General features: G+C 34.1%; 1 protein-coding gene across 1 annotated transcript; it reads left to right on the forward strand.

The window, feature by feature from the left end:
• The first annotated feature begins 17,314 nt into the window (after window positions 1–17,314).
• LOC142621893 (uncharacterized) lies at window positions 17,315–21,884 on the forward strand. The gene is made up of 5 exons (XM_075795265.1): window positions 17,315–17,801; window positions 20,594–20,644; window positions 20,824–20,886; window positions 20,995–21,063; window positions 21,185–21,884. The coding sequence occupies exons 1-5, from the start codon at window positions 17,454–17,456 to the stop codon at window positions 21,404–21,406; spliced, it is 753 nt and encodes a 250-aa protein (XP_075651380.1). The 5' UTR covers window positions 17,315–17,453; the 3' UTR covers window positions 21,407–21,884.
• Window positions 21,885–22,305: the final 421 nt, after the last annotated feature.

Genomic DNA, 22,305 nt, shown 5'->3' on the forward strand with positions numbered 1-22,305 from the left:
GTCAAATTCACCATCTTTGGGTCCTCTTAGAGATCTTCTTAAGGCCCTCATGTTCCTTTCGAACTTGAACGGTTTCAATTCTTCCCTCTCACCTTCGGAACAAAGGTTCAACTCTAATTCCAATTCCAAAGTGTGGAAGGAAAAAAGCTCCAAATGATTCAGCCACTTTTTTTTTCTCTCTCTCTCTTTATGTTGTTGTAATACTTGTTTGTTTTGCTTTCTTGTTTTTGACTCAATCTAGTTTTATGTTATGTATGTTTACATGTTTTTGTTTGTTTTCAGTTTTTTTTTTTTTTACATAAAAATTAAAAAAAAATTTGAAAAATCAGAAAAAATACATAAACAGTATGTGTTTGTGTATATTGGTATTTGTGTACCATAGATGGTCATTGACATAAAGTTTTCTAAATTTTGTATCTCTTGTAGCTTAGATGAGCTTCTCAATACACAACTAAGCAAGTGAGTTTTGTGGCTCGTGTTTGTGATGAATACGATTAAGATTGTCTTTTATATCTCATACTCATATTGTACTTTTTGACAGGAAGGACTACAAAATCATAAGAGAAATGCATAAATAGCCATCTCATCACTAAAGCCCTCCAATCCTATATAACATCTGTGTGCTTCGACAAAGCAAAATTATGATGTTTTAGCTTACATAATTGGGAACTTCTTTTCTCTCTTACATGCCCATGCATGATATGTTCAAAAACAAATATGCAAAGAATATAAAAGTAAAAAGAATCAAAATGCTTTTAAAATGATTGTAAATTTGTTTCTAGATGATGTGAGAGTTATATGATGTACCTCAAAGGTGATAGTCCCCATCAAATAACTATGATTATGTGTGAGTGTATTAGATTTTTTCATATCTCAAATCGTCATAATATGAGAAATTTGTGCACACTTGTTATGTTTTCACACACAACATACAAACTCTTTGCTACTTTTGATACATGTGCAGGTACAATGTAATTTGGCCATCACAGGAAATACATGTGTTGATATATGCTCACTAAACTGTCTTAACTTGTTTTTGAAATATAAAATTGGTTAAACTTGTTTAATTTGTGTGTGCGTGTGTATGTATGTGTGTGTGTGTGTGGGTGGGTGTGTGGGTGTGTGTGTGTTTTTGGATCTATGGATTCTATGCTTATATATTGAGAGATGTCTTGAGAGCTTAACATGTTGATTGAATCTTTGTTTGAGTAGCTTGCTTGTTGCATTCATCTTTATGTGTTTTTCCTCCCTTGAAAAACTCTTTTTCTTCAAGCTCGACAGCTTCTCTACAGATCATCGACAGATTCTCTTTCTATCAAGCCTTCTTTCTCTTTTCTCGATAGAATCTCGACAGATTCTCAATCCATCAAGGTGATTTTTTGCCGTCTACAGATCCTCGAAAGTGCCTCGATAGATTCATTTCTGCAGAGATTTAGTGCTCGACAGATTCTCGATAGCTATCTCGATCCATCAAGCTGTGTTTTCTATATATAGCTGAGGTGTGATTCAAATTTCATTTTCTCTTCTCTCTCTCAACAAATCTCGTTCTCTCTCGATCCAAACCTCTCTTTCTCACCAAAATCCATCAACCCACTCCTTTTTTCAGCCTTGTTCAAGCCTTAATCTCTTGGTAAGTGTTCTTAATCACCTCTTTTTCATGCATTCATGCATTTTTAGACCTAGGTTTTGGGTTTTTGAAATTTTTTTTGGGTTTTTGAGATTTTTGTGAATTTTTTGGGTTGGGTTGTGTTGATTTGTTGTTATATGCTTATGCATTGCATCCTCATTGCATTATAACAATGTTTCATGCATATTAAATGTGTGTTCTTGATTATTTGTTGTGAATGCTGATAGGTTTGGATTGAGTTTTACCTATGATGCTCTTAATTGTTGCACGTCACATGTTCATGCATTTTTTCATGTATACGTTCTTTCATTCTTTCTATTCTAAGCATGTGTTATGTGTCCTTTATTCTCTCTTTCTCTTTCTCGGATAAACTGCGTCATGGCACCCAAACAACGCAAATCTACTCCAGGTCAGAACTCTCGTCATGGTTCCGGGTCATTTTCTTCTTCTTATCCTCTTGTACCTTTTCACATTCAGTTCCATGATGAGAAGGCCCAAACGGACTTCTTTGAGAACTTCCAAAAATGTGGCGTTCATCCAAAACGCCAGGTTATTTTGTCGGATTTTGCTGACACTCCATTACCCGACGTCATTCGGACTCGAGGATGGGAATCTCTCTGTGAGAAACCCTCGCGTTGTCCCATTGTGTTTATTTAGGAGTTTTACTCTAACATACACGGCATCGATACCTCTGTGCTTCAGTTTATTACCACATTCTGAGGTACATGTATCGTAATTACTCTGGATCTTATATCTGAGGTACTACACATCATTGTTATTAATACCGTTTCGGACCCCGTTTTGGTTTGTCCAGTGAAATGAAATATTTCGGTACCGGCTGATTTCGGCGTACCGTTTTAAGGTGTTTCGGGTTCCTAAAAATTAAATTATATATATTTTTGTAAAACATAAAATTGTCAATTCTAATAAATAAATAACTAAATTTCAAATAATAAAAATCATTTAGTCTTAACTCTTAAGTCTTAAACATCAATATAACATCTATTTAACATCACACAATAAGAAGATTTACAAGACAATAACTAAACATCAAATAATACAAAACATTTAGTCTTAACACTTATGTCTTTAACCTCAATACAACATCAAACAATAAGAAGATTTATAACAAGTCATTACTCATTACATAAGCCCATAATAATTAATAACTAATAAGCCAACAAAGTTTATAACATAATATTAGTCGTCCTCATCATCATCCATGAGAGAAGGATCAAATTCATCATCAAAAGAACTCCCACAAGAACTACCAACACCCATTGGAAGATTTGTCAAGTCATGTTCATTGTTGTTGTCATCATCATCATCGTCATCAACATCAATAGTTTCAAGTTCAGCATCCTCTTCCACGTTCACTAGGGCTGCTGGTTCATTAAGACAATCTCAATTTATGTCATCTGGATTAAGAAATGCAGGTTCTTCAGCCACCCAATCTCCCATCAAGTCAATGTTATCCAAGCTTATAGGATCTAATGCATACTTATTCCTTTGAATGTTCCTACCAATGAAAATATTAAACATTAGTAACATTTTATAAATTATAATTATTTGAAAGTACATTTCATTTACATATGAGTAACAATGATAAATTTACCTTTGTTGAAGCCTCAAATTATAATGGACAAAGACCAAATTATTTACTCGTTTATGTTCCAATCTATTTCTCTTCTTTGAGTGAACATATTCAAATGTGCTCCAATTTCTCTAACAACCAGTTGCACTACAACATTGACTAAGCACACAAATGGCAAATGATTGTAAATCAGGAGCTCCAAGGCCAAATTGCTCCCACCATGAAACTACAATAACAAATAAAAATATAAAATAAGCATTGCCCATGTAATCTTACAATAACAACTATTGAAAGGAAATACTATTAAATTATTAATGTTTTCCTGGATTTAGTCTCTCTCGTTGGCGGATTGCTAGTGATGTGCCAAAGTCACCAATTGACTTTTTGTACTCATCAAGTTGTGAACTTAATTTGTCTTGAATGTCAGAATCGGGAACCAACCTCATTAGAGTGCTTAGCAACCCTCTTTGAACTTCATTTTGCCTTTTAAATGAAGGCCTAAAGTAAATTGCAGGGTTAAGAAAGTAACCTGCTGCATGCAAAGGACTATGAAGTTGTTTGTCCCATCTAGCATCAATAACTCTAATATAATGTCCATACAAAGAAACTTTGTTCTTTAACCTTCTTTTTATTTCCTCTTTTGCTTTGTCCATTGCTTCATACAAGTACCCCATAGCAGGTTTCTCATCCCCATCACTAAGACGAAGTACTCTAACTAAAGGCTCACTAACTTTCACTATGTGCTTGCATTGAGACCAAAACGAATAATCTTCCAAAACAATTTTACTAATCTCCTTCCTAACGACAGTCTTAGCATGGGGGCATGAAAGCCATTTATCACTAGTGAACATTTGTCTAAGCTCTTTTTTTAACCTTAGCATGCTCTGTAGACTTAAGAAGTTAGTGGCAAACCTTGTAATTGCAGGACAACATAACTCTCTTCCATTTGTAAAATCTTGTCTCATCAATTCTAAAACAACTCCATGGTTGTAAATGAACTTTGTTATCTTTTTTGCCTTCTTAATTGCTTCATCAACAAAAGGGAACCACTTAGGATTAGCAATATTCTCCAACATCAAGTCTATGCAATGAGCTGCACAAGGAGACCAAAATAAAGTACCATACTTCTGCTGTAATTTTTTTCCAGCTTTTTTATAGGCAGAAGCATTATCTGTAATCAATTGCACAATATATTCCACACCAATTTCTTGAACAACAGAATCAAATATATTGAACAACGTTTTAGCATCCTTTGTAAGGCCTGAAGTGTTAATAGATTTCAAGAACATGGCACCCCTTGGACAATACACCAAAAAATTCATTATTGGTTGCTGTTTTTGATTTGTCCACCCATCAGACATCACTGAACATTCATATACTTTCCAATCATTTTTATATCTAACAAAAAATCATTAACTTCATGCACAGAATTTCTCAAAAGGGGTCCCCTCAACTCATAAAAAGAAGGCCCCTTAAATCTCGGCCCAATAGAAGCAATGGAATCTATCATAGGTTGATAATAGGGTGATTGAGATGCATAAAAGGGTACATTAGAATGATACCACCATCTTGCCACATTCATTTTTGCATTATCAATCATTGCTTTTGTAGCCGAAGCACTTCTCATAGAGGGTTGAGCACCGGAGGTTATTCTAGGAGCAAAATAACTCTTAATTTTATTCTATCCTCTTATTTGACCTATATCAGTGTCAACATCCTTTCCCCTAAATTTTCGTTTACCTAATGTTTGAGGGGGACTCTTTTCAACAACCCTAACCTCATCCTCCTCCTCCTCCTCATCAACATCAAATGGATCACCATATGGGTTCCCAATTTCTGACTGAATCCTTTTTTTGGTTTCTTTACATTTTTTTAAGTCTTCAATCATTTGTTTCATTTGAAACCTAATATCAGATGAAACAACTTTACATGATTCAACTTGACCCCTAATCCCAGCAAGATGATACTTAAGTCTAATAATACCACCCCCTTTGATCAACTTATTACAATGCAAACATATAGTGTTATTTTTTGCGTTAGGCACTGCACGGGCATGAGCCCATGCGGGATCCTCTGATCTTGCAGGGGCAGAGGCCACAGAAGCAGAAGAAGTACCAGCTGAACTATGATGATCAACCATAGTTTACTGTTCAATGAAATGTAATCAAATTCAATCAAATGCAATAGCTAAAATTTAATTTAATTTGCATGAAGTGAATGAACAAACAAATTACATATCTTAAATGAACAAATCACATATCTTAAGTACACTTAATCACATATCCAAGAGGAAAAAAAAAAAAAAAAAGAAGTTTATGACAATCCGAGAGAAGAAAAAAAACTATGACAATCCGAGAGAAATGAATAAACAAAAGATTGAAGCTTAAGTTCTTATTTCTTAACACTTAATCGGTTAATCACATATCCTAAGTTCTTAAATCTTAAAAGTTAAAACAAATCATAAGAAATCTATGACATTTTTTTATTTCAATCCGAGAGCGTGAGAGTAGAGAAAGAATACTTGGCTGAACTGCTGAACTTCAATCCGAGAGAGTGAGAGAAAGAGGGAGTCACGAGAGAGTGAGATTGATGAGGCGATAAGCACAGCACAGAGACGGCAGTGAGTGAGGGATTTGAGAGAGAAAGAATGAAAGAAAAGAATAGGAATAGAATAGCCGAATAGAATAGCCGAATAGAAAAGAATCAAAAGATTAGGTTTTTTAGACTTTAGTAAAGTCCAAAACGGCGTCGTTTGGACCTTTACTTTTTTTCTTTTTCTTTTTCCATAGGCCAAATCCTGTATCGGCCGGAATTCATATCTCGGCCGGAATTGGCCGAAATTGTCCGGAATGGCCGGAATGGACCGAAACTGCCCGAAATCTGACCCGAGGTGGAACGTGTGGTATTCTAGTACCGGTTTGCATACCGAAACAAAAAATTCCGGCCGTTCTGGCCGGAACGGAACGAAATTAATAACAATGCTACACATTCCTAGGGTAGCGCATCCTAACTACCTTGGCTGTGATCGTCTACAGACTATGTCCAAAGACGAGCTTATCACTCACTTTTGTAAGACTCCTTCCATATGGGGTGCGAAGCTAAACACTCTATGCTCGGGTTTTGCTAAAGGCCTGAGATTCCTTAACATGGTGATGACTTTCACTCTCACACCATTGTCTCACTATAACTCCATCACTAAGCCTCATGCTCGTTTTCTTCTTTCTTTGATGGAGGATCTTACCATCGACTTTCCCTCTCACTTCATCACAACTATTTTAGATATGTATCAAGACATTGCTACCCGTGATAAGCTTATTTTCCTTCGGCTATCACATGGATCCTTCAGCACTTTCACTTTCCCATTCCTCTCTCTCCTCTCTTCACCATCATGTGTGCTATCAGCGCTAGTTCTGTCTGGCAAAGTAAGGCCTAACTTTGACCGAAGCGGCCACGAGTGGAGACGACCGATCCTGCAGCTTCTGTTGTTCCACCCTCTTCCTCAGCTCCTTCTACCTCTGCAGCTGGTGTTGTGACCCTTGAGGTCATCATGGCGTAGCTTCAACGGATTGAGGCTAACTTTGGTGGTCATCTTGACTATCCCACAAATGAGATGTGTCAGATGAACACCCGAGTTGGTCGCATTGCCCGCAAACAGACTCGCATGGCTGGCTTTACTCCTTCTCCCTCTCCTTCTCCAGAGGCCTCGCTCGATGGTGATGTTGATGAAGATGAGGATGATATTGGCTCTTCTAGTGATGAGGAGATGACGACCTCTCAGTGACTTGCCATTTGTCATTCGTGACAAAAAGGGGAAGTGGTTTTGGTTTGAGAGTAGTCTTATACTTAGGGAGAGAGTTAGTATAGGACATTTTTGTTAGGGAGAGTGTGTATAGGTTTGAGGGATGTAGTGAGGTTTATATGTTTTTTTTTTTTCCTTTTAGTTACATTAGCCTCTTGTACACCGGTCTTGTGACCATTATTATTATGACATACATTGTACTTTATTTTCTTACATATGATGATGATGTATGTTCATTTTTATTCACCTATCTCTACATGTGTTGTTTCTTTTCTCTCTTTATACACATGTTTCTTTATGTACATAATCTTTAATTCTGTTTCACACATGATGCCTTGATGAGTTTTGTTTAAATGTTGCAAGAAGACAGGTTATAAAAGTCTATCTTGCCATGAATTCTCTTCTTGCAAAGTTTTTCAAGAGTTTGTAGTAAGGATAGATTTATTTTGTAACCCAACAAGTGATTATGAGTTTAATGATTTAATACTTCTCTCATGATTATTTGTTTTGTTGTGGTTTTGTCGCGGATTACCAAATGAGGAGATTGTTAGGGACATATCTTATGTAATTGGCTAATCCTTTGACAAAATGCACTTTACTTGTAATTTGGTGGATCTAGGATGGGTTTAAGACTTCAAAAAACATGTTGTTCAAGTTAAGTGTTAAAGTCATGAAGATCTTACCAAGAAACAAGTGAAGAAGAGTTGTTCATTAAAGCTCGATAACAATCTCAACCAAAAGACTTCTATCAAGATTTAATGTTGAAGCTCAACACAAGCTGTTTCGGTAGAGACTTACGAAATCAGAAATTTCAGATCTGATTTTCGGCCCATGCTTGTATATTTGTATAGGGCTTCTTTTATAACAACCTTAGACATATATAAAGTTTATTTTAAAAGTCTTCACATAAAGAATACAAGAAAATAGTGTCCTAATTCATTATTATCTCTGAAGAAACTACTGCGTCTTTACGCCAAGGGTTATGTGACCAAGGAGTTTCATGGTCTTCATTGTTAATGAACTGAAGAACTTTGCAGCCAACAACCCCTTCAAGTTATTGGAGTTAGTTACATACTGGGATTCGTGCATTAAACGGAAAGATTGCCGCTACAATACAAGTTCAATTGGGTATTGGGGTAAGGGTTCAACTGTAGGTTGATATTTTGGGATAGACCAAAGGATTTGGTAAGATTCCTTATTCTTGTAACCACTTGTGATTGATAATAGTGGATTTTTGAGTGTAGTGATCTTAAATTCACCCGGTGGGGTTTTGGCTCGATAGTTTTTCCCATTCGTAAACAAATCACCCGTGTCAATTTTATTTTCTGCTGCATTAGTTTAGTTGGTGATTTGTTTGTGCTATCACGCTATTGCATGTAATTTGATCTAATTAATTAACTTGGGTAATTAATTAATTTGCAAGGAGTCAATTCATTTTAACCCAACATATTTTATGAGGTTCCTCTCTCATGGTGAATGATATAGAATTTGTTTGGTAACAACAATTTTTTAAAGAGATAATTGAGGATTGATAGGATCTAGACATATCTTTATCATCAAAGATAAAATTAGATTACATTTAATATTTACTTTGAAGAAGCCTTATTACTAAAAAGTTTCAAACAAGTCAAGAGTCTTGTAATTCAACTATTTAATATCTTCTGATATTTCTAATGAAGATATTTTAGGTTTCAAAATTTCTCATACCTCATTGTAACTATCAAATTATAAAAATAAAAATTTTAAACATAATTATAATATGGTATCTAACTTGTAACTGCCATGTGGGCACCAAAGTATTTACAAGCAAATATAATTGGATAAATTTTATATGTTACCTAAGTTTAACTTGTGAAGCCTACATAAGAACCAACTAGTTGGTACCTTCATATTTTCAACGAAGATTTCTAAGATTCAAATCCAACACTCTCCCAATAAAATAATAAATATAACTATGTTGCCGTTCATTTTAAAAAAATTGTCAATTCTTAAAAAACCTTATGAAAATAAAAATTGGTAGAGTGTATAAATTATTCATTATAAATTGCTCAATTTTAGTTTAAAGGGGGAAAAGTAGTTCATTGATTGATTTATATTCTTAGTTTCTAATTCTTAACATAATTTTTGTTATTATGATGTAATGATATTATTTAACTTTTATATATAGTTTTAAATAAATAATGAAAATTAAGTTATTATGAAAATATACTAAAAAATAAAATGAACAAACTTAGAAAGCCCGTATTTTAAAAATTATCACTTTACTCACTTAAGGTTAATTTTGTTATGCATAGGTAACTCGGGTTAAGCTTGTGTCCATGTAAATTAAAAAGAAAGCAATTCAAATATCACTTTACTCTCTTTTTGTTGTTTCATAAACAATTCAAATATAAAAAATAAAAAAATAATAAAAATTATACTAATTTTTTTCAATTTAAACATTCCTAGAGTTAGGGTTGTAGAGCAACTAGTGTTTGGAGCGCCAACTATGACAGCCTAAGTTGGAAAGAAAGTAGAGGTTGTATATAGAATGCCTTTTTTAGGTTTAAAGATAAAGGATCCAATCTAGCCGGAGGTCTCCCCCTAGCTACCTGTGACAAACGATCCTCTCCAATTAAGATCGAAGGAGAGGGATGAATCTCAAAATAAATAAATTAAAAAACAATAATAATAATTTAAAAAATGCTTGTTGATTATCAACAATATTCACTTGGCTGTTCCTATCACTCGGGTTGGTACTCAACCCCCTCCAATACATGAAAATTCTTAGCCTCAATTACCATGGGCTTGGGATTCCAAAGGTAGTTCTAGAACTTCGTTGTTTTATTATCAATTGAAGAAAGTCCCCAATTTTTTGTTTCTTTGGAAACTAGACTTAATGAATGTTGATGATTCTTCCAAAGACAACACAGCTTCAACCTCTAATATAAGAAAATTTCAAACTCTTTCTCACATGTTCTATATTCTAAAGCAACTGAATCATGTAATCACATGTTATGGGAATGTTCCTTTGCTCAAGTCATTTGGCTTCAGGTTCCATTTAGGAACTGTTTTAGGCTCCCCATGCATGTTTAATTTATAGAAGTTAGTGATGCAGCTATTTAGAAATTACAATCACCTGAGTTTGAAGTTCTATGTGTGGCATGTTGGATGTTTTGGAATTGTCACCCCCTCTTCGAATAGGATGCGTTCTTTGGAGATGACGGGTTATTGAAGGATGTTAAGTTGATTTGTGAACAATTTGTTAGTATATCATTTGTTACTATTCCTTTAAGATATATTTGCATTGTTATAGCTTTTGTTAGTGTTGTAAAAGAGAATAAAGAATTTTTTTTTTTTTTCTCTTTTTCACTGTATAGCATGATATTGAATGAATAAAGTTTACTATAATTTTTTCTCAAAATATGTGTGCACGCGCACGCCACCCATTTTGTCAATTGAATAGCCATATTGACAGTGTGACATTCAAAGACACGCCTCAAAGAAATTTTTTGCATCGTGTTGAGCCTTGCTGAATTTTGGTCCTAGCAATAGAAATCCCTTCATCGGGAACTATGTTGAAGACAGAATTAACAGAATTCCAATGGGCCCCAGCACTAAATGAGTCGTTGAACTTTATAGATGAGAAGAGATTGAGGGCACTCTATCATGGCAAAGTATAGCAAAACCAAAGGCAAATAGAGAGAACTTACATGAAGAAAGTCTGACCGAGAAAGTTTAAGGAAGATGATTTAATCCTTAAAAAGCAGAACCAAGAAGAAAGCACTTGAGCCGACTTTACCCATCGTGATGAAGTCCAATCGTCCCATTCTTGAGTGAGCTGGGCAGCCCTCTCTCTCTTTCTATCTCGATCTTTTTCTCTATCTTTTTTTTTTATAGCAAAATTTCTATCTCGATCTTGAGCATATTGACCCGGAGAAAATTTAGATCGATTTAGTATCCCAAACATTTTCAAACCGGGTATACCATGATTCTTGTTATTCATAGCTTCATTCTCGTCCTGCCGTAGGCACCATGATATTATTATCCTCAATGGAGAATTGACTTTATGCCCCAAATTGCACATTAATTAAGTGGTCCATTCATCAAACAAGTTCAATTGATGGCATTTATATGTATCAAAGTTAATGTAGCTTTGATTCAATAGTGGTTCTTTGCTCTTCTACCTCATTTCCCTTGTGAATCACAATTCTAACGATATATATCCAGACGTCAACCCAATCCCATCAATGTTGGCATTCAATACACAACCTCAACATGACGAAAGCTCTAGGAGGCAGATAATGGGTACTTATCCCTTTATTATAATTTTTTTTTTTTTTTTTTTTGAAACTATCCCTTTATTATAAGTTAATTTTGTTGGATTGGTTTAAAATGGGATGGAAGCAATTCAAATGGGCTTCAAATAAAATGGGTTAGTAGTGGTTTTAAATTTTTAATTAGGCTTAACATAGTTTTAAATGGGTTAGAATAAGTTTAAATTGGAGAAACACTTAGCACAAAATTAGAGCTTGTGAAATTAATTGATATGACACTCAGACAAAAAAAAAAATCTGATTCTTATCATTATTGGACTTCCTTTTTTTTTTTTTTTTTGGAGGTAATGTTCGACTTCCATTTTAGTTTTATATAGAATCTTATAGATTTATGTGTACAATGATTATGACTAATATGACTACATTTATATTTAAAATTATTGGTTACAAGAATCATGCATAATGAGCTATTGATTAAATATGATAAAGATGATTGGTATTGTTAGGAGTACAACAATTTTTTTGTCACAATTACTGACTTGATAAATTGTAATTAGAGTAAAGTCACTTTTAATTAGTCTCACCCATAACATACTTTTATTAACATCATTATACCACTTCAAAAATTATGAAAAATATTGTAAAAATTGTTGTGTCTTTATACATATTAAAAGACTATATATAAATCATTTTTAACACTATATACAAAAGGGTGCCTTTGAATGCATATGTTTTAAGCTGTTTGTTTAAATAATACTAATAAATTATGCAAGAGGGTAACTATGCATTAAAAAAAAAGTATGGACTTTAAAACTCTTCATAACCAAATAAACAAAATAAATTAAAAAAAATAAGTTTAGTCTTACAAATCCGGAACCAAGCATATCATGATTCATGACCTAATTCATTTGGTAATCTATAAACAAAATCAAATGGGTGCTATAGACCAATGAGACTTGAAAATATAGGATGAAATGTCAAATGGGCTAGAATATCGAAAGAGCATCTTCAAAAATTACACATTTGTCAAACACGCCTCCGTTGCCTTAGATATTGCCAAGAGTGTTGCTCTAGGTTCTTCCCAGGGAGGATCAAACCATGTTCAACTAATGGTACATATACGGATTTTCAAAAACCCAAAGTAATAATAATAAATTAAAAAATAAAAAACACCAAACAACCAAACTATTTTTAACTACTTTGAGTAGAGTAAGATTGGGTAAGTTAATTTTTGTTACCTTATTTTGTTTTTAATTTTTTTTTTTTTTTTGTAAAAACATAGGTGTACTACAAAAAAAAAAAAGATATTTTAAGAATTGTATATAAATTGTTAGTGAAAATAAGTTGTGATTATTAGCTAGAAAAAACATTAAAATTTTAAATAATTTATTGCAAAATTGTCTCTCAATTTGTAAACAAAAACACTTGATCTCTTTTTCCTTTTCATTTATTTCAACATTATTTTTTCAATTAAATTTTAAAATAGCTATTTCTATGAACTTGAAAGTTATCTTCTTATTCTTAAAAAAAAACGTTATCTTCTTTCTTTCTTTTTTAAACTTATCTATTTTCTTTATTAAACTTCCGTGAAAAAAAAAGGAGCTTTAAATCTATTTCAATTATAATAGTTTTAATACACTAATATCCAAAGCAATGCAAGGGTAGCTGGCTTCAACATAAGAGTTTGAGCCCGAGTTCAATAACATTCTAGTTTAGGACATGTGATCTACTAGTTAATTAGTCAAAGCCAAATTCTAACATAACCACGCGTTTTTTTTTCCCCCAAGTATAGGTTTTGACTTTTGAGATCTTTGTACATATATACAAATATAATAATCACCGCACACCCTTAGTACGGTGGTCACTTTACAAGTATAAATGTTTGTGGGGTATTGGGGGCAAGAGCTGGAGTTCAAGTCTCCAAGAAAGAGCTTCACACACATCTACACTTAGATTAGACTAGTAAAAAATTTATCTTGTATTAAAAAAATAAAATACATATTTTTTTTTAGAAACTAACACATACACACAAAGGAGATGGAATGAGATATCAAAACAGAATCTCTTAATATTGCACAAATTGAATGAACTTGAGCTCAAATCATACTTTCTTCTCTCTTTTATCAAAAGAGTTTTTCAATGGGCACAATAAAATCTCACAATATTTCAACAATAAATTAACTAAGTATCAGTTTTTTTTTTTTTGCTAAAAACTAAGTATCAATTAATCGTGGGACAAAATAAAATAAAATTATATATATGTTTGAAAATATTGAAAGATTTTATTATGCCCATAGACTCTCTCAAGTGAGAATATGTATTAAATTTTACATTGTTTGTATAATTTATGAACTGGTATTTAATATAACAAGGTATACAACTCACCCTCACATAAGAGTGGGCTACACACATATGGCTTCCACCTCATGTAGGAGGGGCATTATATACCATTGTTACACTTGATATTAAATGGTTTTTTTACCAATAGAAATAGTGATAAAACATAGATATAGCCTCTTAGGTGTAGTATATTAATTTTGTCAATTAAATTCAAATACATTGCTACATTTTATTTATTTGTCTTTAAAAAAATTAACATTATATCTTTTATTGATCAATACAATCATTTGTTTAATCTTAATTCGAGAAGATTATGTATAGTACTAAAGAATTGTACCTAAATTTTTCCCTAAAAATAATAAATAAACAAATATAACTATGGCCTACATATTTATCATATTGATTTGATTGAAATTTGTCAATAAATCAAGCTTGGAAAAAAATTGTCAATAAATGCAATATAGGGATTTGATTTAAGGCAATCGATTGACATGGCCTTGCTCGATGCCATTCTGGCTACTAGTGCTTGACAACCTCGTGGTGGCTACCAGGCCTATTGCCCGCAATCACTTTCGATAACCATCCTTGTGATCGCTTCTGATGAGTTTGAAGAGTTATATTTGATAAGATTGGTGACGAAATTAATGGTGATGTTCATGATGAAATTAAAGGCAAGATTTTATAATTTTAATTGTTCAACCTAAAGTCAACCTACTAATCGGTTGATTTTCTTGCAATTCAAACAATCTGAAGAACCTCTTCTTTTCTTTTTCTTTTTTCTAGTTTTTGGGTTTTAAAAATCAAACTGATAGTTGATTCACAATTGACACAATTTGACTAATTGGTATGGTAAAGGCTTTAAAACCATGATTATGACTTTATTTATCATGCACATTTCACCAAGAGGGGGGGATCAAACACAACTAATTAAGTTGGTAATAATAGTGGAGTAGGGGTGGCAAAATTCAACATAACTCACAAACACGACATGATACAACACGAAATTAGCAAATTATAGATTAAGACTTAACGAGTTCATGTCATTTTTGGCTTGACATGAATAACTCGTTTAATAAATGTGTAGTGTTCGTGTCCAACTCAAGTATATGACTTGTTCAATTAAATTTCATTTTACCAATATACCCTTCAAAACCTAGATATATAAACTTTTTTCTTTCTTGGTTGCATTCTCCCATGGTTGCCTCTCACTCTCAAACTTCAATCTCACCTCACCTCATCTAATTTTCTTAGCAACTGTCACCCTCCTGTTGTCACTGCAGTGTCAAGTCATCGTTGCCCTCATCCTTCAATTTTCTCTATCACTCAAAACCCTAGTTATCATCGTCCTTTACTTTCATCTTTGAACTCTCTACCACCATTGCATCATCCTCATCATCCTTTACTATTACCTTTACCTTTATCTATTTTCCTTAAATTGATTGTTGGGATCTGACATTAGCTGTTATGGTTTATTTTGTTTGACATATTGTAATTTATTATTTGTAATATTGAGATATACTTTAGTTTTGAATTATTATTTGAGATGCAGTTACTCTATTAGTTTTGAATTTTATATTAAAAAAATCTATTTGTCTGGTTTTTCATAATTCAAATCAATTGAATTATTACTTCTTCTTTTTTTGCCACTTTGATAAAATCTAATAAGCATATCGACATGACTAACATATTTAATAAACAGATTGTGTTAAGGTCGATAAATCTTGACCTGTTTAATAAATATGTCGTGTTAATATCGATTCATATAATTGAATACTCATGAGTTGACACAACACCAGGGACAGACCTATGATTTCTAGTTAAGGGAGGCTAGAGTATAACTATAAAAATAAAAAAAATAAAAAAATAAAAAAAATCATGAAATTTCAAATAAGTATGTATTTACTATTAACAAACAATAAACAAAGAAAAATACACAAAAATTTTATTTTTTAGTAACTTATAATACAATCATCTACTAATAAAGACAAAAACACAAAACTTCATTGTATCTTACTACATTAGAGCATTTGATTCTCAAAAAAAAAAACTACATTAGAGCATTTGCATTAACTCATGCAAAAATTTCTATCCACTTTAGCATAATAACCTACTTTTTTATTTATTTTATATACTCACTATTATTTATTTTACACTACATTTCATCATAATACTATTTCTTTATCAATTTTTTGTCATTATCTCAAATAATCTCTCTCTTCCTCAACCAAAAACCACAGTCCTCAATCTAAATAATTTCTAAAATATTCATTTGCATAGTAACAATAATTGTGTAATTTTCACAATCAACCAAAAATACACCTTCATTAGTCTATGTATCATTGTACAAAAATACATTTGTGTTATTGTAATTGTCGAAATTTGCAAAAATACATTTGTGCTACTATAATTGCATAAATTTGCACATTTACTATAGCATATATGTATTTTTGCACAATGGTATATAGACTGATGTAAGTATGTTATACAATTGATTGGACAAATTTAGGGCCTTATACTATTTTACAACTAATGCAAATGATATTACAATAAAATCAATCAACGTAAAATTGTAGGAGAGGGGGCCCAAATATAAAATTGTAAAAAATATACCCCTCTCTCTCTCTCTCTCTCTAAATATATATATATATATATATATATATATATATATATATTAATTTCTTAAAAACTAGAGAGCCCCACCTAGTTTTGTCCCTGCACAACACAAACATGACACACGAACATAAATTACCACTCCTAAATGAAGGTTGTGCCAAGAGCCTTATAATATATATATATATATATATATATATATTACTACAATATATAAATTCTACTTTAGCATAATTTAAGTATATATGTGTGTGAAGTTCTCTTCTAGAGACTTGAACTCCAGTCTTTGCCTCCCACACCCCATTAATAGTTATACTTGTAAAGTGACCATTGCACCAAGAACCTATAATTCAATTGGTTGGAACCTCATAGTGTCCAAATGAGAATTTTAGCGTTAAATCCGTTTCCCATCCATTGTAATTATCAAATTATCCAATGAAAAATAATAGTAGGGCTGTTTGTATTGTGCCCTTAAAAAAAATCCTTGGTTTCCAAAAATAAGACAAAATTTTGCCCACTTCGCATGACAAAGCCAAATGCGTAAAAGAAAAGGAAAATTAAAAGTTAACTTGATTTGGAAGAAAAAGACAATGATGTTGATTTAGAATTATTTTTTGATTTAAAATGCAGCACGAGGATTTTCTATTTTAGTAGTATAAGTTAAAGGCGAACGAACTGTAGAATAGGGAAATCATAGAGGAGTTAGGTGCGAGAGACATGTGAAATGGGCACGCTCATCACTTCTAGTATTTAGCACAAAATAAACAGTACTGGATCGGTGTTTGGGTACCCTATCATATGTATCGGTTTACGAAGCCCTAGAAGTAAATGGCATTGCGGCAACGTTAATAGTAGTAATATTTACCCTAACAAAAAAATAAAATAAAGATTGAAACTTGTCAGTGCCACATCTCTCAGAGTGGGGTCACAAAAACAAAAATAAAAAAGAAAAAAGAAAAAGAGTCAGACCGATGAGACCCACACACCCACCCTAAACTACGAAACCAAGAACGACAACAACAAAAACGAATAACTGGAATCTACTCCACCTTCCCTCATATATATATATATATATATATATATATACTCTCTCTTTCTTTTTCTCACTTTCTGACCTTTTCTCTCATTCTCTCTCTCTCTCTATCGCTACACCGCCACCCCTCTCTCTCTTTCTCTCTCTAAAACAATCTATCTCTGTGAAAGAGTCTTTGGTTTTGTAGAGCAAACATGATGGCGAGGGACGAGTGGATGAGAGCGGCGATGACCGACGACATGGTTGTGGTTCAGCTCCTGGTGCGGTTGAAGCAGTCACAAGCGGCGTCGTCTTCTTCTTCTTTGCTGAAATCTCCGCCGAGAGCTGTGGTTCCGCTTCGGTGGGGGATAAGGCAGCCGCGTTCGAGGTCAGCAACGTTGAGATGCGACGGCGCCGTTTCGCGGAGGAAGGATGCTGATTCCACTAGATGCAGCCCTACCACTCCTCTCTCTTGGAGCGGCGGCGCCTCCCCTTCCGCCACCGCCGATGACTCCACCAGCTTCCACACCTCTCTCTCTTACGCCGCCACCGCCAGATCCAAGGTTCTTTCTCTCTCTCTCTCTCTCTCACTATCTTTAACTTTGTGTTTTTTGGTTTTCTTTTTCGGTGTTTTCTTTTTCCGGCCACCTGATCTGTGACGTGTCTGTGTTTTTTTTGTTTGACAAATATACCCTCGACAACTGGTTAAATTTTCGTGTTTAGGAGCGGTGGAAACGAAGGCTTTGGAGTTGGTGGCTAGTGTGTGTGCCCCAAGCCTAAACATTCTTGTCTTCAGAAGGACGTTTTTTAGTCCTTTTACCATTTTACCCCTCCTTTTGTTACCTTATTTGCTCACTCACTCTGATTTGTTAATTTCGAGAACCGATGTTCCCGTTTTTAGTTTTTTACGTTGCGTATCGTTTTCTCAATTTCCCAGCTGACAAGGGTAAATCTGTCAACATCTCTGCCTCGAAACTTTACTCCTCCAGTCTCAAACGGTATTTTGTTCATCGCCGATGAATCGTCGGCGAGCGTGTATATTTATTTTTATGACCCAAGTTGCCCCTGTCCGGTGAGGTCAGCAGATTGAAACAGAAGGCTTTTTTTCACGTTTTCTCATCGCCTCTTTCCCCGTCACCTATCATTCTTTGTTCACTTTCGATTTGACCAAAATAGCCTTCGAAAGTTTGCATTAGAATCTGATGGCTGAAAGCGTACTGGAAGGGACGGTTTTGTCAGAAAAGAAAGCAAAACAGTCATTTTGATCGCTTTCCTCTTTTTCACCCTGGGTTAAAAACCATATAAAGAGCTCCGGAAGTTTCCCTCACGCGATCTTTCCTTGTCTTTTTTTTTTTTTTATTTTACGAAATTACCACTGTTTGACAGTCAAAAAAACCCTCTGAGGGCGTTTCGGTCAATAAAAGCATGGTGTGGTTAATCGCTTTGTAGATAAGTCTGCATTCAGTTTGGTGTGGTGTTGGTACTCTTGTGAATTGGTAATTATGTGGGTGTGAGAAAGGATCAGATGGATCGCGAATTTTTTGTATTTATCTAATCTTTTTTTATTTTTCGAGATTGGGGACAGCTTTGGGTGTGGTTACTTGCACGTTTGATGATTGCACTTGGGACGTGTCGGATGATTGGGGGCCGTTGATTTGGCGGAGTGTTTCGTGGTTAAGAATCCAGTGGCCGAGAATTATTTTGTTGACGTTTTGTTTTTAAATAGATAAAAAAAAGGGTTTTTGAGAGAGAGTTATAATATGGTGTAGGTGTGGAAAGCAGTTGTCAACTTGACTCTTCTTTTAGCCTTGAGGAGGAGGTAAAGGATTTTTGATTATAAGTTTCAACTTTTGCCTCGCGTGGCAGATTGTAATCAGCTTCTTGATATTTTCACACGAACCCATTATTATTATTATTATTATTTTCTTAAAAAAAAACCATCATTTTTTTTTTTTCATCGATCATAAATGTTCATATCAAATGGTTGTGCAAAAGTCGTGGATCTAAAATTTTTTTAAAAATTTTAATTTTGATTAATGGGTTTGGTGGCCTTACAAAAGAGGAAAGGAAAGGGAAGGAAAAGAAAAGGCATGGGTATGGGTATGGGTATGGGGAGTCACGTGAGCAATAAAGCAAAGGGACGGTCACGTGGCACCGCGTGGCTTTGGCTTTGATGATATGTATATATGTATGTTGTGGAGCGTGAACCAGCCAGTGGTTCCTTTGGTTGCGGGCGGCTTTTCCTTGAAGGGTTGACGATCGTTTCTCAAGTGGGTCCCTCTTCCTTCCAGATCTTCCACCTGCTTGCCTACTGCCCACTTTTGGGTTTTTTCATACTTTTGACTTTTCTTTTTGTTTTAGTAATTAATATATCTTTTTATTTCCTCCCCCCCCCCCCCATATCAATAAATTCTCTCATTTTCTGTTTTTATAATTGATGGGATTATGCTGTGAGCTGGTTTTTTTACTGTTTACACAGCTAATTATGAGGCGGCCGTTTTGTCTATGTAAAGAGTTAGGAACCCTCTTATAGAATCTTTTTGGGAGAAAACTTTACCTGAGATCTTTCTTAAGGAGTTTTGTTTTGTTTGGATGGGTTTTTTTTTTTTTTTGGGTCCTGTTTTAAGGGTCAGGATGAGAGGAAAGAGGATTATAATGAATTTAAAATGGGTCCCACCGCGGGAAAAAAGGTGCATATGAGCGCATCTTTAATTCTTTGGGCTGCAAGAGAAATACCGTCAGTCATCGTCCGGTAAAACCTATCGCCACTTGCCATACCATATGTTGTGGCAACATGGCACTTGAGGCAGTGCTGTACTTGCTAAGACTCTCGTATCATATGATATGGTGTGACTCAGATTGCAACAATTGGTGACTTACTTTTCTAACTTGGGACACCAACATATATCACTTACTTTTCTTCTTTTTGCTTCTTCTTTTTTTGGGTTATAATTCGATAGATATATACAATTCCGTCACTTCTTGTTTTTTTCTTTTTCTTAAGAAAATGTTTGGGTCCTACTTAAGGCTAGGAGGCTAGGGCCAATACTGACATTGATTTTTTTTTTTTTTTCTCTTTAGTGAGATGTATTTGGTGTTTTTATTATTCGGTCAACAATTCAGCATGCTTGCCTTTTCAGGCCTTGAATTATTGCCATTCTTAATGGATATGCGTTATTGTTGTTAATAACAACAATATTGGACCCTTCCCATCCTTAACCTGTGTGTGTGGTTGCTTCTGTTATCCGTTTCTCTTATCTTGACCTTTACTTTATTGCGGAATTAAATTATTATTATTTTATAATTGTATATCCTATTTTGACTTATGCAATACGTGTTGGATGGGATATTTCAGGGTACTGCTACAAATGAATCCACCGCTACCAAGAGGACAAGAAGAAAAAAGGTACTACTGTATAAATCTTAATGCTCTTCCAATATACACACGGGCTACACACACACACACACACGTGTGTGTGTATATATATATATATATAAATCTTTTCTTTTTTTCTACTATTACATACTGGAAAAAGTAATGAAATTAGATATGGTTCTGATGTGAAGATTAATGAAATTTTGTAGACATTTGCTGAACTCAAAGAGGAGGAGAGTTCTCTGTTGAATGAAAGGATACAATTGAATAAGGTGCGTTTCTGCGTTCATGCATCTTGGTGCTTTTTGACTTTCTACTTCTCAACAAGTTTGGGCCCCCTTCATACTAATTAATTTAATTTTAATTCATTCTTTGAACAGGAGCTAGAAACATTGCGTGCAACTTTTAAGGAACAGAATGCCAGGAACGAGAGCTTTAAGAAAATGAAGGTGACCAATCTCAATTGTTCTTTCATTCTCTATAGCCCATACCCTACCCAGATGAGTTTTTGTTGTGTGTGTGAATTTTTGTGGCTGTTCTGAGAAAAGAAAGCACTATTCTGTTTTGCAGCTTGATTTGGGTTTGCATTCTGCAATGAATTTGAGCGCAAGCCAGAGAGTAGACTCTTCAACCTTAACGGTACAGGATACAAATGATAATCGGCCGCAATTAAATTCCTGCGAGGCAGACAAGGCCGCCTCCGCCAGCTGTAGTAACTTAATGCTTCCTGATCTAAATATGGTTCCAACTGAGGAGGATTCTGGCTCAGAAACTTTGTATGGGATGAGCTAGGGGAACACACAAACAAGTTGACTGCTTGTCTTCTCCTCACCAAACCACATGGCTATAAGACTAAGTTACTAACTATCAAACGGGTTCTATGTTTATTGAAAACATGATCTGCTGGTACATTGCAAAGGGGGACACTTCTGTGGATGTAACTATATAAAAAAAAAACCTTTGGATGAAAACACAGATGCATGGACTTGTCAATTCTTTGCAAGGCAAAAACCAAGTTGACAAAGTCATGGAGAAAAGAATTTTTGAGGGTAGTGTAGCAATCCTAGCCATTAGGCTTTCAGAAATTCTTAAATTTTTTAGGTTTTTTTTTTTTTTTTTTTAACTTTCCCCAACTGAAATTTGTTGGGGTCTCGTTTCTCCTTTCAGAATTTTATGTAGACATAATTGTGTTATTCTTTGTAGGTCAAAGAGCTGTCGGACTCTTCCCTTGGAGGTTGTTCAAATCAATTACGATTTTGTTCTTCTACTCTCTCTCTCTCTCTCTCTCAATCAAAATTTCAAATTTGAAAATTTAGCTAAGAATTGTTTGTTAGTGCAGAAAGAATCATGGCTTTTCAAAAGCGAAAACATATATATGATGGGGCACATATGATATGATATGAAAGAGCCTCCAGTTCATTAGTAAATACTAAAAATAGTAATAATGAAATTTTCATGATGAACTCTGGATATTGAAGACCTTTAATTTAAAATTTAACAGGGCAGATGAGTTTTGTCAAGCGTCACGCGTCACAAGTTTTGCTGTGATTGTTGTAATTCAATGGTTAACCGCGAAAGCATTAGTTTATTTTAATTTTTAGACACAAGTCTCGAGAGAGACTTTCGAGAAAGGACTAGACTTGGCTCCTTACTTTCCTTTATGCCCACACCGCCTTAGATCTCTTTGCAAT

This window comes from Castanea sativa, chromosome 1, assembly GCF_040712315.1.
Source record: "Castanea sativa cultivar Marrone di Chiusa Pesio chromosome 1, ASM4071231v1".
NCBI classification, from domain to species: Eukaryota; Viridiplantae; Streptophyta; class Magnoliopsida; order Fagales; family Fagaceae; genus Castanea; species Castanea sativa.